Source organism: Amaranthus tricolor, chromosome 11, assembly GCF_026212465.1.
Source record: "Amaranthus tricolor cultivar Red isolate AtriRed21 chromosome 11, ASM2621246v1, whole genome shotgun sequence".
Taxonomy (NCBI): domain Eukaryota; kingdom Viridiplantae; phylum Streptophyta; class Magnoliopsida; order Caryophyllales; family Amaranthaceae; genus Amaranthus; species Amaranthus tricolor.
The window spans coordinates 23,181,066-23,198,227 of NC_080057.1; the positions used below are offsets into that span (position 1 = coordinate 23,181,066).

At 30.8% G+C, this 17,162-nt stretch overlaps 3 protein-coding genes across 3 annotated transcripts; all 3 read left to right on the forward strand.

The window, feature by feature from the left end:
• Positions 1 to 4,107: 4,107 nt before the first annotated feature.
• On the forward strand, positions 4,108 to 7,003 carry LOC130827474 (beta-hexosaminidase 2). Its single transcript, XM_057693205.1, has 2 exons — positions 4,108 to 5,154; positions 5,815 to 7,003. Exons 1-2 carry the CDS (start codon positions 4,320 to 4,322, stop codon positions 6,762 to 6,764), a joined length of 1,785 nt encoding a protein of 594 aa, XP_057549188.1. The 5' UTR covers positions 4,108 to 4,319; the 3' UTR covers positions 6,765 to 7,003.
• Positions 7,004 to 9,799: 2,796 nt separating this feature from the next.
• LOC130827475 (uncharacterized) lies at positions 9,800 to 13,797 on the forward strand. The gene is made up of 2 exons (XM_057693206.1): positions 9,800 to 10,404; positions 11,040 to 13,797. Exon 2 carries the CDS (start codon positions 11,361 to 11,363, stop codon positions 12,171 to 12,173), a length of 813 nt encoding a protein of 270 aa, XP_057549189.1. The 5' UTR covers positions 9,800 to 10,404; positions 11,040 to 11,360; the 3' UTR covers positions 12,174 to 13,797.
• A 2,017-nt stretch (positions 13,798 to 15,814) lies between these two features.
• LOC130826674 (uncharacterized) lies at positions 15,815 to 16,285 on the forward strand. Its single transcript, XM_057692241.1, has one exon. The coding sequence runs from the start codon at positions 15,815 to 15,817 to the stop codon at positions 16,283 to 16,285; it is 471 nt and encodes a 156-aa protein (XP_057548224.1).
• The last annotated feature ends 877 nt before the right edge of the window (positions 16,286 to 17,162 follow it).

Below are 17,162 nucleotides of genomic sequence, written 5' to 3' on the forward strand. Positions count from 1 at the left end.
CAACGGCAATACTCTAAAATTCTAATACGCCATCAATAAATTTTGACGATTCAATGCTTCCATACATCCAAGAACGATCTTTTGTCATCCTAAGTGTGATTAATTAATTCAAAACAAAATTAATACACATAAATCAAAATATATATTTAACCCTAATTAACCCTAAAACTAAGTAATTAATCCTAATTAACCCTAATAATATTAATATGTATATTCTAATAACAACATTTATTCAACCAACCCTATGTATATATATAATAATAACAACATCCATTCAACTAACTCTAGCTAATTATTTCTAAAAATAATACAACCCAAAATTAACCCTAATCATACAAACTACTAATAAAACAACTAAATTCATAAATAAAATCGCATTAATAATTACAAACACATAAAAATATCAAAAACAAAACTTGATATATAATTAATAATTACCTTGGTATTTAGATGATAATGTTAGTGCTCTACAATAGAGTTATGTAAACTACAATGGGAAAACACAAACAAAATTAGCACACAACCATACTAAGCTCTAATATACCATGAAGTTTGAAGAAGTTAAATGTTAAAAAAATTAAAATGATATATTACCTTAATAAAAACTAAGCCCTAAAAAATGCCTTTTGTGGGTTAGGTTGAAGAAGACAACAACAAAAAGTTTGAAGAAGGATGAAGAACAATTTTGTGCGTGGGTTTTTAAGAAGAAGAAGCAATTCGTGGGGTTTTAAGAAGAAACAAGAACGATAAAACAATAGCAATTTGTGGGTTTTAAAGAAGAAACAAGAAAAAAGAAGGATGAAGAAGAAAAGAAGCAAGAAATGTAGTGGGTTTTTGTAGACAACAACAATGTGAAGAATGGTGTCGTGGGTTTTTGCAGCTGGAAGAAGAAGCAGTTTGAAGAATAAAACAGTAGCATATGAGTATCGTATTCATGAAGACTAGTAATATGAGGCGCGTTTTTAAAAAAAATAAAAATAAAAATACCTTATATGCTGCGGTTTTTAAAGAAAACACTGCATATAAGGTATTTTTTATTTTTTTAAAAAACAAAAATCATCCACGCTTAATATTTATGAATTTCATTCTTTATTGGTATTCAATGGCTCAACCAAGCTTAATGCTTTATTAATTAATTGTTAATGGAAAACTATCACGGAAAGAGGGAGTATTCAGCACATAATACATGAATACAAATTAAAGTTTTAAATTTTACAATTTAATACTCAACTTAATACTTATGTATTGTAAAATCTACGCAAAATTGCAATATTTTGTCGATTTTCAATATTTTTAAGGGGAATACTATTTGCAATATAATATTTGGGATTTTATTTGAGTGTGCGTATTTTTTATGCCCTCTCCCTTAAGAGGGAAACATGTATAATATATCCGCTACTTCTTCCGAACCCTAACTTTATGCATGATCGATGATGGGTTGATAACCATGACCATAACTATGTATAAACATTCTTAAATTTTCAAATAATCTAAAATATTTTTTTATTATGATGTATATCTAAAAAGGAATCTAGTTTACCCGGTCAAAACTCGGACTGAACCAGAAACTGATCGAATAGAAAGTTTCTCTAATCCTGATACTTTAAGTAATTTTGTTTCAGTTCAATCGGTTTCGGTCTAGTCCGATCTGGCTTTAGATTGATGCACACCTCTAGTTGGCCACCCTTCTAACTTTTGAGTTTTATCTTTTATGATATTCGCTCTATGATATTTTTATAAATTTTTACCCCTAAATAACTATAATCTAATTTTTAGGCACACGTTTGTCTTAAGTGTTAAACAATATTCTGTAATATTGTTAATATCTTTATTATTATGTAATATTCTCATAATACTCTATTTTAGGTTAATATTAGTCAAAGGCTATTCTTAATTGTAGCCTAGAATAATGTATTCTTAGGTTGTATATAAACCAATACTCATCAATAATATTGGCAAGGGATTAATCTCTAATATTAAGTCTTAACCGTTATCATCTGTGTATGATGCGAACTCAGAGAGACGGATGAAGAATTTGATGATATTTGTGTCAAACCCCTTAACCCTTAGGTGATAAGAGAGTAGTTACATTTGAACACGTCATGTGCGTGAGGCCTTAACGTGAGAATGACGAGTTCAAAAACCAATGTAGTAAGTAGTGATCTTATTTAATGCATTGACGTGATATTAAATCGCAATTCTCATTCAAAATCGGAACCATTCTCGCACCCTACCTCTTTAAGTGATCATTAATGGCGATGCTTAAGCTTAAGCTTAACCATTAAACAACAAGCATTTTACTTTTACTTTGCTTCAAGCAAACTGCAACCCAAAGCAAACAATATACAAGTCTCACCTATTTTATTCCAATGATAACATTGGCGGATCCTTAAAAAAAAAAACGAGTGATGTTAATTTAAGTAAAATGTATCTATTGGGTTTTGCTTTTGACCATTGCATATAGGGAAGACAATATAAACCTCAGTGGCATCACACTAGATCCGATACTGATAATAACTGGTAGAAAAACTAAGAGAAGTGGATAAAGCTGTATTTTATGAGAAAGTCAAAAAGATGTATTAAAGACAAAAATAAAAATAAAATAAATTTAATAGGACGAATAAAAAATAAAAGTGGATAATTTTAGTGGGATAGAGAGATTACAGAATTTAGTCTTTACACCCATTTTCTCAATCCACACCTCAATTCTGTTTTGTTACAACGGTAACTCCTTGCATTGATTGACACCCATCAGTGTTACTGACAAGGATCCAAGGTACTTCTCTCCTTTCTCTTATCTCTTACTTTTTTTTGTTAAATGATCTTGCTTACATTTGCGTTATTTTCGCACAAGTTCTAAATATAATTATAAATATTTTTTATAAAAAATACATGTATTGGAATTTTATACATAAAGTTAAATCTAACAAATATCAAGGAATCAACTCAATTGAGAGCTTAAAACTGATAATTGAGACTCTAGGATGAGTTATATACTAAATTACATTAATTTAAAAGTGTAAATGCAACACATACTTTCCTTTTTACATAGTGCTAAATATTTCATTTTAAATAAGAGGTAGATGAAATATATTTTAATTTCTATTTGTCTATGAAAAATAATGTTTTAAATTTCTCTCCCCATGTCCGAATACTTCAATTATAAACAACAATATTAAGCAGAAAGAGTACTTTATCACTTAGTCTCGAAATTATGTTTGATGAGAATCATGGGTTATTAGTTTTGTGGTCGAGGGTTTTTCCATTTATCTCTATAACAAGGTTTGATTTTCACCATGTAAAGATTTAGAGAGCCTACCATAAATAAAATGTCTTTTACTTTAGTAAAATCATAATATTAGAATACCTATTGATTGGTTTTTAAATTTCAACTTTGTGGAAACAATCTTATTAGGAAACAGATTAGAGGTGTTTGGTTAGTAGGTTATTTGACAAGAAACGAATTATCATTCAATAATATTCGTTTTTAATGACTTGATCATTGTGATTATATATATTTACCGTAACCATATCATTCTATGATATTGAATATGTATTTAGGATAAAATTTTTTTATATTTATCATGAAAATTGTGATGAATATAAATAAAAATAAATATTAGTTGTGATGAATTTAAAAAGTGCAAATGCTAAAGTTAAGGTCAACGTTGTGGTTTGAAGGCGTATCAATCAATAAATAGTTAAATACAAGTAAATAAGATAAATATGCTCAAACCAAACACCTTCTAAAATACATTAATATTGTTACTTCAACATAAAGCACAATACAAATTTAAAAGAAGTATAAATACTTATAGATCACTTTATGTGTGAAAAGGAACCCATAAACTATTACAGTGTCCATTTGTAATTCATGGGTAATTTGTCCCACATCGATAAAAAAATAAATAAATCTGACTTTATAAACTTAAGAAGTAACGCCTATTAATCTCAATTGTTTTAGTAATATACTTATTTAAGGCTTATAAAAAGATTATTTTTTTTATCTATTTTCTAAATTCTATTATAAATTGCTTGTAGAGGGGGAGATGGACCATATTATCGGTCTCATGACTTTATGCGCAAAGAAATTAAACCAGTGGCACAACCACACAAAATATCTTGTTGACTAGTTGTCAACTGTAACGTATTCAAATTCTCATTTAATTGTTCATTTAAAATAGTTTATCTTTTCTAATTTACCGAATCATTTCAAAACATGTAAAACCCATCTATTTCAATCAATTATAGTTTTAATTTATCTATTTAAATCTAATTTTTTCATTTTTTTTCCATTTGGGCCTGTTCAGGATTTTACAATGCTCAGTGTTCTGTACTTCCTCTGTTGCATATATCATGTTCATGGTCTAGTTCAACTAGGCATCGAATCACCCGTCCAATCCCAATCCCGATCCCGATCCCAATCGCACCCGACACTGAATGTGTGGCCAAAACCCACCAAGCTCGAGTGGGATACACCGAAGGCGGCCTACCTTTCGAGTGATTTTAGCATCAAAGGACCCCAAAAACATCGACACCTACTGACCGCCATGGAGCGATACAAGGGACTAATCCTGACAGAACATCACACACCACTGATCAACCGAGAAGTAGTCTTGTCAACCTCATGTTTACGGGTTTTAAAGATCGAAGTAAGCGACCTCAGCGCAGGATTGCAGCATGGGGTGGATGAGTCCTACAATCTCACAATCTATGATGCTAGTCAAACTGCTGTTTTGGCTGCTAAGACTGTGTGGGGCGCCATGCGGGGCCTCGAAACGTTTTCTCAGCTGGTTTGGGTAGGATTGGAAGGAGGTTTTATACATCATAAATTGTTGGTTCCTGTGGGTTTACACATCTGGGATTGCCCCATATTTGGACATCGTGGGTTGATGTTGGATACTTCTAGAAACTTCTATGGAGTTGAGGATATTCTAAGAACAATTTCTGCTATGAGTTGGAATAAGCTTAATGTGTTTCATTGGCATATCACTGATTCTCATTCCTTTCCTATTGTTTTGCCTTCTGAGCCCCAACTTGCTATTAAAGGATCTTATGGTCCCTTTATGCAGTATACTCCTGCTGATGTTGCCAGGATAGTCCAATTTGGTTTTGATCATGGCGTTCGTGTTATTCCCGAGATTGATTCTCCAGGTAAATTCGATACTTTACCCACTATCATTAATTTTCATAGAACAACAAAAATGTCAAAGTCTTAATTTAAAAAGATTGAGGTTAGGTACATGAGTGGTCCTAGTGACGAGAGGAATGGGGCCACAACCATCAAGGATTATGCTCATAATTGAGACTAGGGGTGTTCAACAGGGTGTCCGGCCCGTTTTTAGAAGGATTTTGTAAGGACCGGGTTGAAAATGGGTCGGGCCGAAAACATGCACTACTATAATTAAAATGAAGCGGACTATATAAGGGTTAAAAAAGGTGCGAAATGGGGATCATTATAAATGATAATTTAATTATATAAATTGATCAACGGGGATGGAGATTATAATAATTTGTATTTGTATTAATATAAACTGTAGAAAGCCCGGCCCATGTAAAGCCCATGTTAAGTTTAAAGGACCCTTATCCAACCCAGCCCATATTTGTGTAAGTCTGTTCCGGCCAGTATCCAGCCCATTGAACAACCCTAGTTGAGACAAGGTCATCCCACGAGTATTGAAAGAATATGGAATGTGATTAGGTTTTGCTGAATTGGTTACCACAAACCTACCGCTCACTTCTTATAAAAAATAACCAGTTTTAGAAAATATATATACCGTGTTTGTAATTTGGCGAATTTGCGAGTAAATGCAGCACATACAGGGTCATGGGCAGAGGCGCACCCAGAGATAGTAACATGCGCAGGAAAGTTCTGGTGGCCAGCAGGATCGGCATGGGCGGACAGGTTTGCATCAGAACCCGGAAGTGGGCAGCTCAACCCTCTTCACCCCAAGACATACCAAGTCATGAAAACTGTGATCAAGGATATAGTCTCTCTATTCCCTGACCCATACTATCACAATGGTGGAGACGAGGTCGTCCCTGGGTGTTGGACTGCAGACCCCGACATTCGAGCATTCGTATCCAACACCAACAACAGTCTTTCTCAACTGCTTCAACTATTCGTCAACTCCACTCTCCCCTACATCGTCTCCCAGAAAAAAACCGCGATTTACTGGGAAGACGTTCTCCTAGACCCCACCATCCGAGTAGAGGACACATCGATTTTGCCCCCCGATCACACCATATTACAGACTTGGAACGGTGGTCCTCGAAACACAAAACGCATAGTATCCTCCGGTTATAGAGCAATCGTTTCTTCTTCTGATTACTACTACTTAGATTGTGGGCATGGTGCGTTCGTGGGGAATATGAGTCTGTATGATCAGCCACCAGGGACTGACCAGGGGAACGGAGGCTCGTGGTGTGGCCCGTTCAAGACGTGGCAGCTTATATATAACTATGACATTACCTATAATCTTACTGCAGAGGAGAAAAGGTTGGTCTTGGGTGGAGAGGTAGCATTGTGGTCTGAACAAGCTGACCCGACAGTTCTTGACTCGAGATTGTGGCCTCGAGCTTCTGCATTGGCGGAGTCTCTATGGTCGGGTAATAGGGATGAGACGGGCAAGAAAAGGTATGCCGAGGCCACAGATCGGTTGAACGAGTGGAGGTATAGGATGGTGAAAAGAGGGGTCATGGCTGAGCCTATACAACCCCTTTGGTGCATTTGGAATCCTGGCATGTGCAATGCTGCTCAATAATACTGAACTAAGTTAGGCAAATCTATAGCTCTTGAATTTAAAAGTCAATCACTATTTAAATAATAAAATTTATATTTATTTAGTTTTTTTTTTTTTAATTTGGTATCGGTATATATCAAGTTTTAGTATCAAGTTTGATCGATATTATCTGTCATTACTTTTAAGCAATATTAATTCTGTTGTGATTAGTGTGACTTGAGTGCACAATTGAAGTGTATATTCATGTGTGTGACTCTTGGTTTGTGGAATCCAGATGGGTGTAATCATGTGGAGAGTACTCATGAGGAATTATGGGTGTTAATGAAGATTAATGAAGAAGTAGAAAGGACTTGTTTTATGGTAGCTCGATCAGAATTCTGTCAGAGGAAGCAGAGAGGTCGCTCGACCGAGCGAGCCATACTGGTAGGTCGAGCGGTCAGACAGAATGCTCCAGAATGCAGCTAATACTCGCTCGACCGAGCCGCTCGACCGAGCGAGCTCTCTGATCCGGTCGAACGGATCCTCTGATGTGCATGGGATGTTGTTTTTCAACCTTTCAAGTTCTTGGAATTATTTCATATTATTCATTACCCTATATTAATATTGTATTCAAGAGAGCTATTGATATTCTTGTATCTAGTACTATATATAGAGCTCTCTTACTCACATTGTAATCATCCACAAAATACACCCCAAGCCAAACACCAGCCTATATCTCTTCTCTATTGTAATTCTCCATATTTGAGAGTTCTTTGAACTCCTTTTGATAATATAAGAGATACTACACACCGGAGGACGTAGCCTTAGTTGGGTGAACCTCGTTAAATCTTTGTGTCGTTTTATTGCTTTATTTTCTCCTACAAACATTGATATCATTGATAGCGTAATTTGTTTTGTCACTAAAACTTCATACACTCGATCTTGGTAATATTGGAGTTTGAAACACATTGTTCGAACTCTAATACATCGTCGTTTTCAAATTCCTATCAAGATTTTATAATTTCAAGTAGTATTTAATTTCAAATTTTTATTTGCACTTATTTTTATATAATAGAAATTTCGATGGTTGAGATCTCATAAGACTTGAAAAGTTGAATAACACTTTTAGACTAAATAATTCTTCCGGTTGACTCAAAACAAATACTCCTATTCTTCTATATCTCTTAATCATTGAGTTTGCTACATATGAGTTGGTACATACATAAAGAAACAGTTAAATTGTTGGGAGAATTTAGATAAAAAACAATTATCTATGTTTTTTGTAATTGTTTCTCAATTAGATTCTTGTGTTCAACATCAATAACATTGTTATTCGTCAATCAATAACAGAATAAACGCCAAGAAGAACGTAACCCAAATTTAACCTAATTTTATTAAGAGGTTTTCAATAGTAATAGATCATTGGGGGTGCTTATTTATAGGTTATTCTTGCGAGAGATTGTCTTTTGGAGAGAAAATCATGTAGTAAGAAGCTATATGCTAATAATTATATTAATTGGGTTGGAACATTTTACAGTGAGATCATTTCACACAAGATTTTGCGATTTTTAGAATGCAATAAATTATTATTAATTATAATGCAACAAAACAACAAAACATATTGTAACAATTAAGGCTTTATTTTGCAATTAGTTCTCTCCATTTATTTTTACTTGATTCTCTCGTATGAGAGTTCTATAAAAACACCGGTTTCTACTCCATCTGTGAAAAAATTACGAAAAGTGAATAAATTATTATTTTTTTGGAAAGTGAAAAAAATATGGATGAAACGAAAATAAAGTTAAATATGTGGATAAAAATTAAAAGATAAGTATAGATTCTAACCAAAAATAAAAATTAGACAAATTTAAATTGAGGAGGCAAGTTTCGTGAATAAAAATGAAAGATGCTAGTTCTAAATGGTAGAGTAGTGGAAGGGATGATGATTGATTGTGATTAGTGATAAGTGATGATGATTGATATGGAGTTTATGCAAAATTTAGTGGGTGAGAATGAAGTAGAAGAGTGAATGAAAAGGGTTGGAAAAGAAGGAGATAAAGTTTTGTTCGGGTGTATTGCTCCTGAGCTGATTTAATATATACTAAAAATTTGATATGATTGATTATTTACAAATTATAATTTTGTAAAGTAATTACTTACAGTTTTAAAGTGATACTAATTATCACTTATAACCTTAAAGCGATCACTTATTATCTTAAGTAATAAATTATAACCTAAAGTCATTACTTATATTTTTAAACTGATCACTTTTTATAATCTCAAAGTAATCAATTACATAAAAATTTTGATGGATAAATTATTACTAGTTATATAACATTTAATTTTTCAAAGACTTGAAATAATATACTCACCACCTTGCCCTTCTTGGTTCTCAATTTCCCGAGTTTTTTTTATTTAAAGGTTATTCCACTTATCTATACCAATCATACATAATATTAATTTTGCTGTATAATAAAAAAAAAGGATTGAATAAGTGAATGACATTTGTCTTTTTTCTATTGGCCGATATTAATAGAATTTCAGTGATTAGCATTTACACACTTGTCATATTTACAATTAATAAACAGCAATTTAGGAAAATGATTGATCATATAAATCAGTCAAAATACATTAAAATCAGTGATTAACATTTACACGCTTACCGTATTTACAATTAATGTACAACGATTTAGAAAAATGAATGATCATTTATATCAGTCAAAATACATTATTAGGTTCCCATGACTACAATTTTAAATTTTAGAAAAAAAAGCGAAGTATATTGGAACAGATGACAATCATAGAAACAAATAATTGATGCAAAAAAATCAGCCGATTGGAATATATGTGAAGGCAATCAGCCAACTGTAATTATACTGTGTATAAATATAAAAGTATACAATAATGTAATTTAGGAGATTGATTGATCATTAAAATTGTACTGTGTATAAATATAAAAGTATACAGCAATTCAGGAGATTAATTGATCAAAATTATACTGTGTATAAAAGTTACAGCAATTTAGGAAATTGATTGTTCATTAAAATCAGTCAAAATACATTGTTAGGCTACAATAATTACAATTTTAAATTTTAGGAAAATTTGAAGTATATTAAACCAGATGACAATTACAGAAACAAATAAATTGATGCAAAAAATCATCCAACTGGAATATGCGTGAAGCAATCAGTTTTTATATAACATAATTATTCCTTTACAAAAATAAAAATTTGGTTTCACGTAGGAATTATAATATAAATAGACTATTTGACCATTCTAATTCTTTGCTCATGCCATTTCTATTTTCTCAAACTTCAGCATTAATGAATAATATTTTCAAGAATAACCATGAGCTTAAATCACATTCAAGAAATTCAGAGCGATAAGAGGACATGAACAATTAATGCAAAGGTCATATATGAGGGAGTATAAAGAGAGAAATGTGACCACATCAATTCACATAATTCTGGTGGACAAAAAAGGAACATCTACAATGGCTTCGATGGGAAAATTTACAAAGAAAAAACATTGCTATCTGCAATCTTGAATAGAGAATTCATTTTGTGCTAAAAGTTTCAAAACCAAAATCAAGCTGGGAGAAAGACAATGTCTTTGAAGTAGTCAAAATGAAGGATAAGTCTTTTGTACATGATAGGTTTGGCATTCTACATCTCCAAACAAGGTATTCGCATATTATTGATTTAAATTTTGAGTTTTACCAAATTATTTTATTTAGTACTTATTTGGTTCAAAAATTACTATTACAGGATTTATTGGTCGTGAACATAAATGTCTAAAAGGAACATCATACTTAACTTATTTCTACTCATAATAACACTACAAGGTTGTAGTGGTCAATTATTTTTAGTACACTTTTATGACATTCTATATTATAAAATATATTATTCTATAGTAATTAAGGCTTAGTATAAAAATATATTTTGTGCATCTTGAATTATTTTGGAATTTTTCTTAACTTTTGCAATTTTCTATATTTGATACTAAAGAAATTATTACCAATTGATGTAGAAAAATACATCTCTTATAAATACATTATTTAGTTCTAAATACATTTATAAACAATTCTAATTACAATTAAGAAAATCTTAATTGGCTCAAAAAAAAATTTATATATTGTTCAGTTTTCTTATAATTAAACTGATGAGTGTGAAGTTTTAAACACTAATATTATTCAACCAACAGAAATTAAGGTATGTTATCATTATTCAGTTTTCTTATATATTGTTCAGTTTTAAACACATGTTGTTAATTAAACTAAGCACTATTAAGTAATAAAATTTACATTTTTCATTACAGATTTGAATCTTACAGATTATCAATTAAAGAACTATACTCTTTGTGACCTTGAAGAAATACTACACGGCAATGGTAGTTCAAGGATAAAGCATATGTCCTGAAATTTGCCCGAGTGACATCATAGTCAAAGATGATCAAAATAAGCTAATCATGGAAGAGCTTAATTATGATAAGGAATCTTTGAAAGCTGAACTTCATAAGTTACTCCCATTGATGACTGAAGAGCAAACATTGATATACAATGATATTACTAGAGCCATTGAAAAAGGTACAGGGTGTGTTTATTTCCCATACGGATAGGGTGGGACAGAGAAGACATTTATGTGGAAGATCATATGTGCATGTTTAAGATCAAAGGGTGAAATTGTCCTTCCTGTAGCATCAAGTGGCATAACAGCATTATTACTTCCTAGAGGTAGAACTGCAAATTTACGATTTGGGATACCCATTAATGTTAATGAAGATTTCATGTGTAGAGGTATAGAACCTAATAGTCAGTTGGCAGAACTCCTTAAAAGAACCAAGCTAATAATAAGGGATGAGGCCCCAATAACTCACAAGCATTGTTTTGAAGCTCTAGATAGGAGTTTCCGTGATGTCGTTTGTTGTCCAAATGGTAAGCCATCTAAATTGAGCTTCAGCGGCGAAGTTGTATTTAGTAGTGATTTTAGGCAAGTTTTATCGGTGATACCGAAGGTTACGAGACAAGATATAGTATTTACCGCTCTCAACTATTCACATACTTGGAACGACTGCAAGGTATTACGTCTTACGAAGAACATGCGACTACGACCGGGATTGTCTAATGTAGAAGAACTACGAGATTTTGCAGATTGGATTCTCAGAGTTGGGGATGGAAAGCTAGGAGGACCTAACGAGGGAGAGGTTACTATAGGTATACCTGAAGATCTATTAATAAAAGAGGCATCTGATCCAATAGCTGCAATTGTTGATTGTATATATCCTCAAATTCAAAAGGGGTCAATTCATAGTTCTTACTTTCATGAGCGAGCGATATTGGGGCCAACAAATGAGATTGTTGACGAAGTAAATGAACATATTTTGTCACTTATCTCTGGAGAAGAAAGATTGTACTTGAGTTTGAATTCAATAGACAAATTTGACGGCAACTAGGGAACCAAACGATAATTTCTTTTCAATTGAATTTCTCAATTCAATACGCGCATTTGGTGTTTCAAACCATAGGTTACTATTAAAAGTTGGTGTGTCGATAATATTGCTTAGAAATATGGATCAATCAGCAAGCTTATGTAATGGAACAAGCTTAGTAGTACATCGTCTTAGTGATCGAATCATACAAGCGACTGTTATATAAGGATCTAACATTGGTTATAAGGTATTCATTCCCAGGATTACACTTACACCTTCAAATAGCTCTAAGATACCAGTTGCTATTCAAAGAAGGAAACCGCCCGTTTCTCTTTATTTTGCGATGACTATTAATAAAAGCCAAGGATAAACACTATCCCATGTTAGTTTGTTCCTACCTAAACCTGTTTTTAGTCATGGACAATTTTACGTTGCCGTTTCTAGAGTGACTACCAGGAAAGAACTAAGAATTCTCATATGCGACAAGGATGGTAAAATATGTCATCGTACTGAGAATGTAGTATATAAAGAGGTGTTTGAAAACTTATAAACTCTTTATTAACAACCTATTTTGTGTTTCTTTATATTTAATTCTTTTTTAATTACAAAATACATATGTAAATACTTTATTACGCACCTTCATTTAATATTTTCATTCGTCTAAATTTTTTATTAAAATATTAACATATTAAAAAATCCCTGCATTGCACGGATTTCTATCCTAGTATACTAAAAGAGAAACCAAAAGAGTATCTTATTGACACGTGTTAAACTATGGTTGAAAATTTTCCCACCTAAATGATCAAGCAATAATAGTCAATTCCAACATTAAATTCAAGTAATAGCATAAATTTCATATTTAGACATATACCATAAAATAATTTAAATCAATATTATAAAGATGATATAAGAATATGAAACGAAAAATATCAGCTAATCAGGTAAGGAAATAATGGAAGAATATTAAAATTTGACTTGCATATTTTGAAAAATAGTAGTTAATAAGATAAGGAAAAATATTATGTTAATTAAGGAAAATAAAGTGCCAAATATTCAAGTCTAACCTATGAAATTAGTTTCATTTGACAAAGTTTTAAGAGTTTGTCATTTGTTATTTTTCAACTCTTTTATTATATTATATGATAAGTGATTCAAATTAAAAAACTGTGTTTTTCATATAAAAAAGAAATGTTGAATGTTGTCACGGTATATATATTGTCATATTAAATAATTTATATCTTCGAAAGGTGTTAGAATTCTCTATCGTCATACATAAGTTTCATTTAATTACTCAATTAGCAAAATTTTCCTACACTACTACATCTATCGATAATATCATTTGTGAAATATCTTCCCTTATGTCATCAATACACAAAACACTAATTAGTTGAAAAATTTAAGATATTATATTAAATTAGTGTAAATCTTGATAGAGCCTTTAATTCCACAAACTTACTGATTTACTAGATCACATGAAAAAAATTGTATCACTAATACTTTTTTGATATAAAGAAAATACAATTTTATTCGACCATTAATTTAAGTTTACATGAAAAAAAATAACATTACTTAAATATTCATTAGATTCTTTAATTTGACACTAAACTGTGTTATAAGTTTTTAAATTATTGTTGTGTCAAACGAGAATTTTAACTTATTATATGGTATCTATACTTCTATACTAACAAACTAAAAGAGGAAAAAAAAAAGTATCTGATTGACATATGTCAAGTTATGATTCAAAATTTTCCCACCTAATTGATCAAGTTATAATAGTCAATTGTGTAATAAATTCAATTAATAAAATAAGATTCATATTTAGACATATACCATACTAGAACATCAATCAATCAAATAATTAAAAGGAATATTGTAAAACTAATATAAGAATATAAAAGGAAAAATAGTAGCTAATAAGGTAAGCAAATTATAGAAGAATATTAAAGGTTGACTTGCATATTTTGAAAAATATCAGCTAATAAGGTAATAAAAAATATCATGTTAATTTAGGATAATAAAGTGCCAAGCAATTAATTCTAACCTATTTAATAAATTCATTTGGAAAAATTTTAAGAGTTTGTCATTTGTCATTTTCCAACTCTTTTATTAATATTGTATGATACATGATTCAAATCAAAAAAATATGTGCTTTTCATATAAAAAGAAATGCTGAATGTTATCACGTTATATATAATGTCATATTAAATTATTTTGTATCTTGAAAAGGTGTAAGAATTCTCAATTGTCATACATACGTTTCATTTAATTACTCGATCAACAAAATTTTCCTACACTACTATATCTATTGAAAATATCATTTATGAAATATCTTCCCTTTAAGTCATCAAAAATACACAAAAGCACTCATGAGTTTAAAAAATTAAGATATTATATATTATATATTTATATTATATATACAAAATTACACATAGAAGTAGATATTCAAAAGAGTAAATTGTGATTACTATAATACTCGATATTACAAGCATAAGAAAATGTAAAGTGATACGTTTAATTTCTCTTAATATTATTTCCTCTATATATATGTATTATAGTTAACAAATAACAAATTAATACATGTAAATTAATTTTGTTTATATATAAGAAATTATTTAATTATTTTTAAATTATCCGTGCTTGGCACGGGATTCAAGCTAGTTTGCTATATTCACAAGTCTATTCCTCTTTTTATAAATCTTTCTTACCGCCTTATCTTTACATTAATTTTATTTTCTCACATTTTTATTATTCTCTTTTTTTGATTAAGTTTAATAATTTTTCATATATATTCAAAGAGATATAAACTTAAACATGGTTGTTTTATTGGATATACAATACATAAGTAAAAATAATACTATTTATGTAACATTTTCTAGATTCGTTAAGATATATATAAAATTTTAAAAAATTATTAAAAAGGTAAAAAAAAAATATTTAAAAAGAAGCAACCAAACATTTAAAACAATTTAAGCCACAAACATGAAAATGAGGAGTTAGAAACCTGTATTATATTAATAAAATTATACGTTGTTTTCATATGCGAAGCATCGTGGTAAGTTCGTTGTTTGTTACATTGTAATGAGGATACAGACAAGACAAACCAAACCATCCTTTTGGAAAATGATGTTAATTGTTATCGAAACTTACAAGGCAGCCAAGGTGAATAACAATGCGGCATGCAAAAGAACAGAAGATTTATGCTACTGAGTTGCGTGAAAACGCTAATGGTGAAATTAAATAGGAAAGAAGGAAGTATGAGCTATTATAAATTAACATTTGAAGCCACTTAATTTCAAAAAAGACACCCATAAATGACAAAATTAACAAATGTAGCCGATATATGTTTTTTATTGGAGCAAATACTACTAAAAAGAGAGTTAAATTCAATCAAGTTGCGCCCCTCTGAGTATTGGATTAGCATTATTTTTTATTTAGAGTAAGTAATGAAACGAGAAATTTCACTAGTTAACGCGTAATCTGCAGTAAATTCAAGTAAACACACAATCTACACCAATCAAGTGGGTCCCCATATCACCCTTTATATATTCTTCATCTTTACGAACATTTCAATCAAAAAATCACAATCATACTTCAATCAATAATTTGCCATTCTTTTGAATTTCTAGTTTTGTACTCTGCATTTAATTTCTTTTTCATCAACAATTATGGATGAAAATTCAAATTTCACACGTAATAGTACTACTAATTATAATAACAAGAAATTACGAAAACTACCTCATGTTTTCAGCAAAGTTTTGGAACTTCCTTTTAAATCTGATGCTGATGTTCACATCCAAGAATTCCCTAATTGTTTCAAATTTACTGCTCAAATCGAAGATGCTGGAATGGTTCTTGGTGATGTTAAAGCTAATGTCGTTAGGTATCATCCCGGGATTATCAAAATTGTGATAGTAAGGAGTGATAATCCGTTGGAATCGACCATTGATGAGCTTGAATTGGATGTTTGGAGGTTTCGTTTACAACCGTCTGCACGAGCAGAGTATGCTACTGCGGTTTATGCGCAGGGGAATCTTGTTGTGACTGTGCCGAAGGATGGGTGGGGTGAGAATGTTTGGATGGGTGATTGTAAGGGTGGTTTTAAGGGTAATATGGGGAATCTTATTCTTGTATACTAATCTGTCACATTGAAATTGCTACATATTAACTTCGTATTGATATGTAAAAAAGGGTAATATAGCAATTTTAACGAGACATGAGTAAAAATTATGAGTAAATATAAAGAGGGTGTTTGCTTGAAGGTAGCTTTGGAAAGGTTTAAAAGTCTTTTGTTTATTTAAAAAATATTAGATATATAACTTGCACTTAAAACTTTGAAGATTTAAGAAAAATGTTATGAAGGGGATAAATCATATGGCATTCAATTATCTTGATGTTGTTCCATTTATTTTGTACAATTTTCTTATACTTGCAGTTTTTTTTTATTTACATATTATATGGGTTCAAATTGACTCAATTGGGATTCCCTAATCTGAGAGTGGTTTTAACAAATAACAATGTTAGGGATTCTAAAATAAATATAAAAAAAATGAACCTATAATCAATCCTACCTTGACATGTTTTGTAACTTTGTACATATTCAACATTATTTCGAGATAAAATTGTATTTCTCATGAAATTCTGATTCCTATGAATGGGTTCCACATTGGACTCCAAATTTCTTTACCTTAACTAGGGTTAGCGAGTAATTATAGATATTACAGATAAAAGTGTTTGATAAATAACTTTAAGTTAGTTGGAACATTGGCTATTATTTATATTAGCTTTTTTTTTTTATTGACTTTTGACATACTTTTCTCTAACAAACAGCTAACAATCAACAAATAATTTTTACCAAATATCTCCATGACACACCTAGGTTAAACAGCTGGATTATAAGTCAAACCATTAACAATGACTACCAACAAAACAAGCCCTATATGTGGTGAGTGGTGACCATATGCTCATCGTTAGATTACCCTTTTGATTTAATTACGAGCCAAAAAATTAGCAGCA

Excerpts from the sequence above, each read along its gene's own strand:
- LOC130827475 (XM_057693206.1), top strand. The coding sequence starts at position 11,361 with ATGTGGAAGATCATATGTGCATGTTTAAGATCAAAGGGTGAAATTGTC.
- LOC130826674 (XM_057692241.1), top strand. The coding sequence starts at position 15,815 with ATGGATGAAAATTCAAATTTCACACGTAATAGTACTACTAATTATAAT.
- LOC130827474 (XM_057693205.1), top strand. The coding sequence starts at position 4,320 with ATGCTCAGTGTTCTGTACTTCCTCTGTTGCATATATCATGTTCATGGT. Across the intron at positions 5,155-5,814 it reads TCCCGAGATTGATTCTCCAG|CACATACAGGGTCATGGGCA; the intron begins GTAAATTCGATA and ends GAGTAAATGCAG.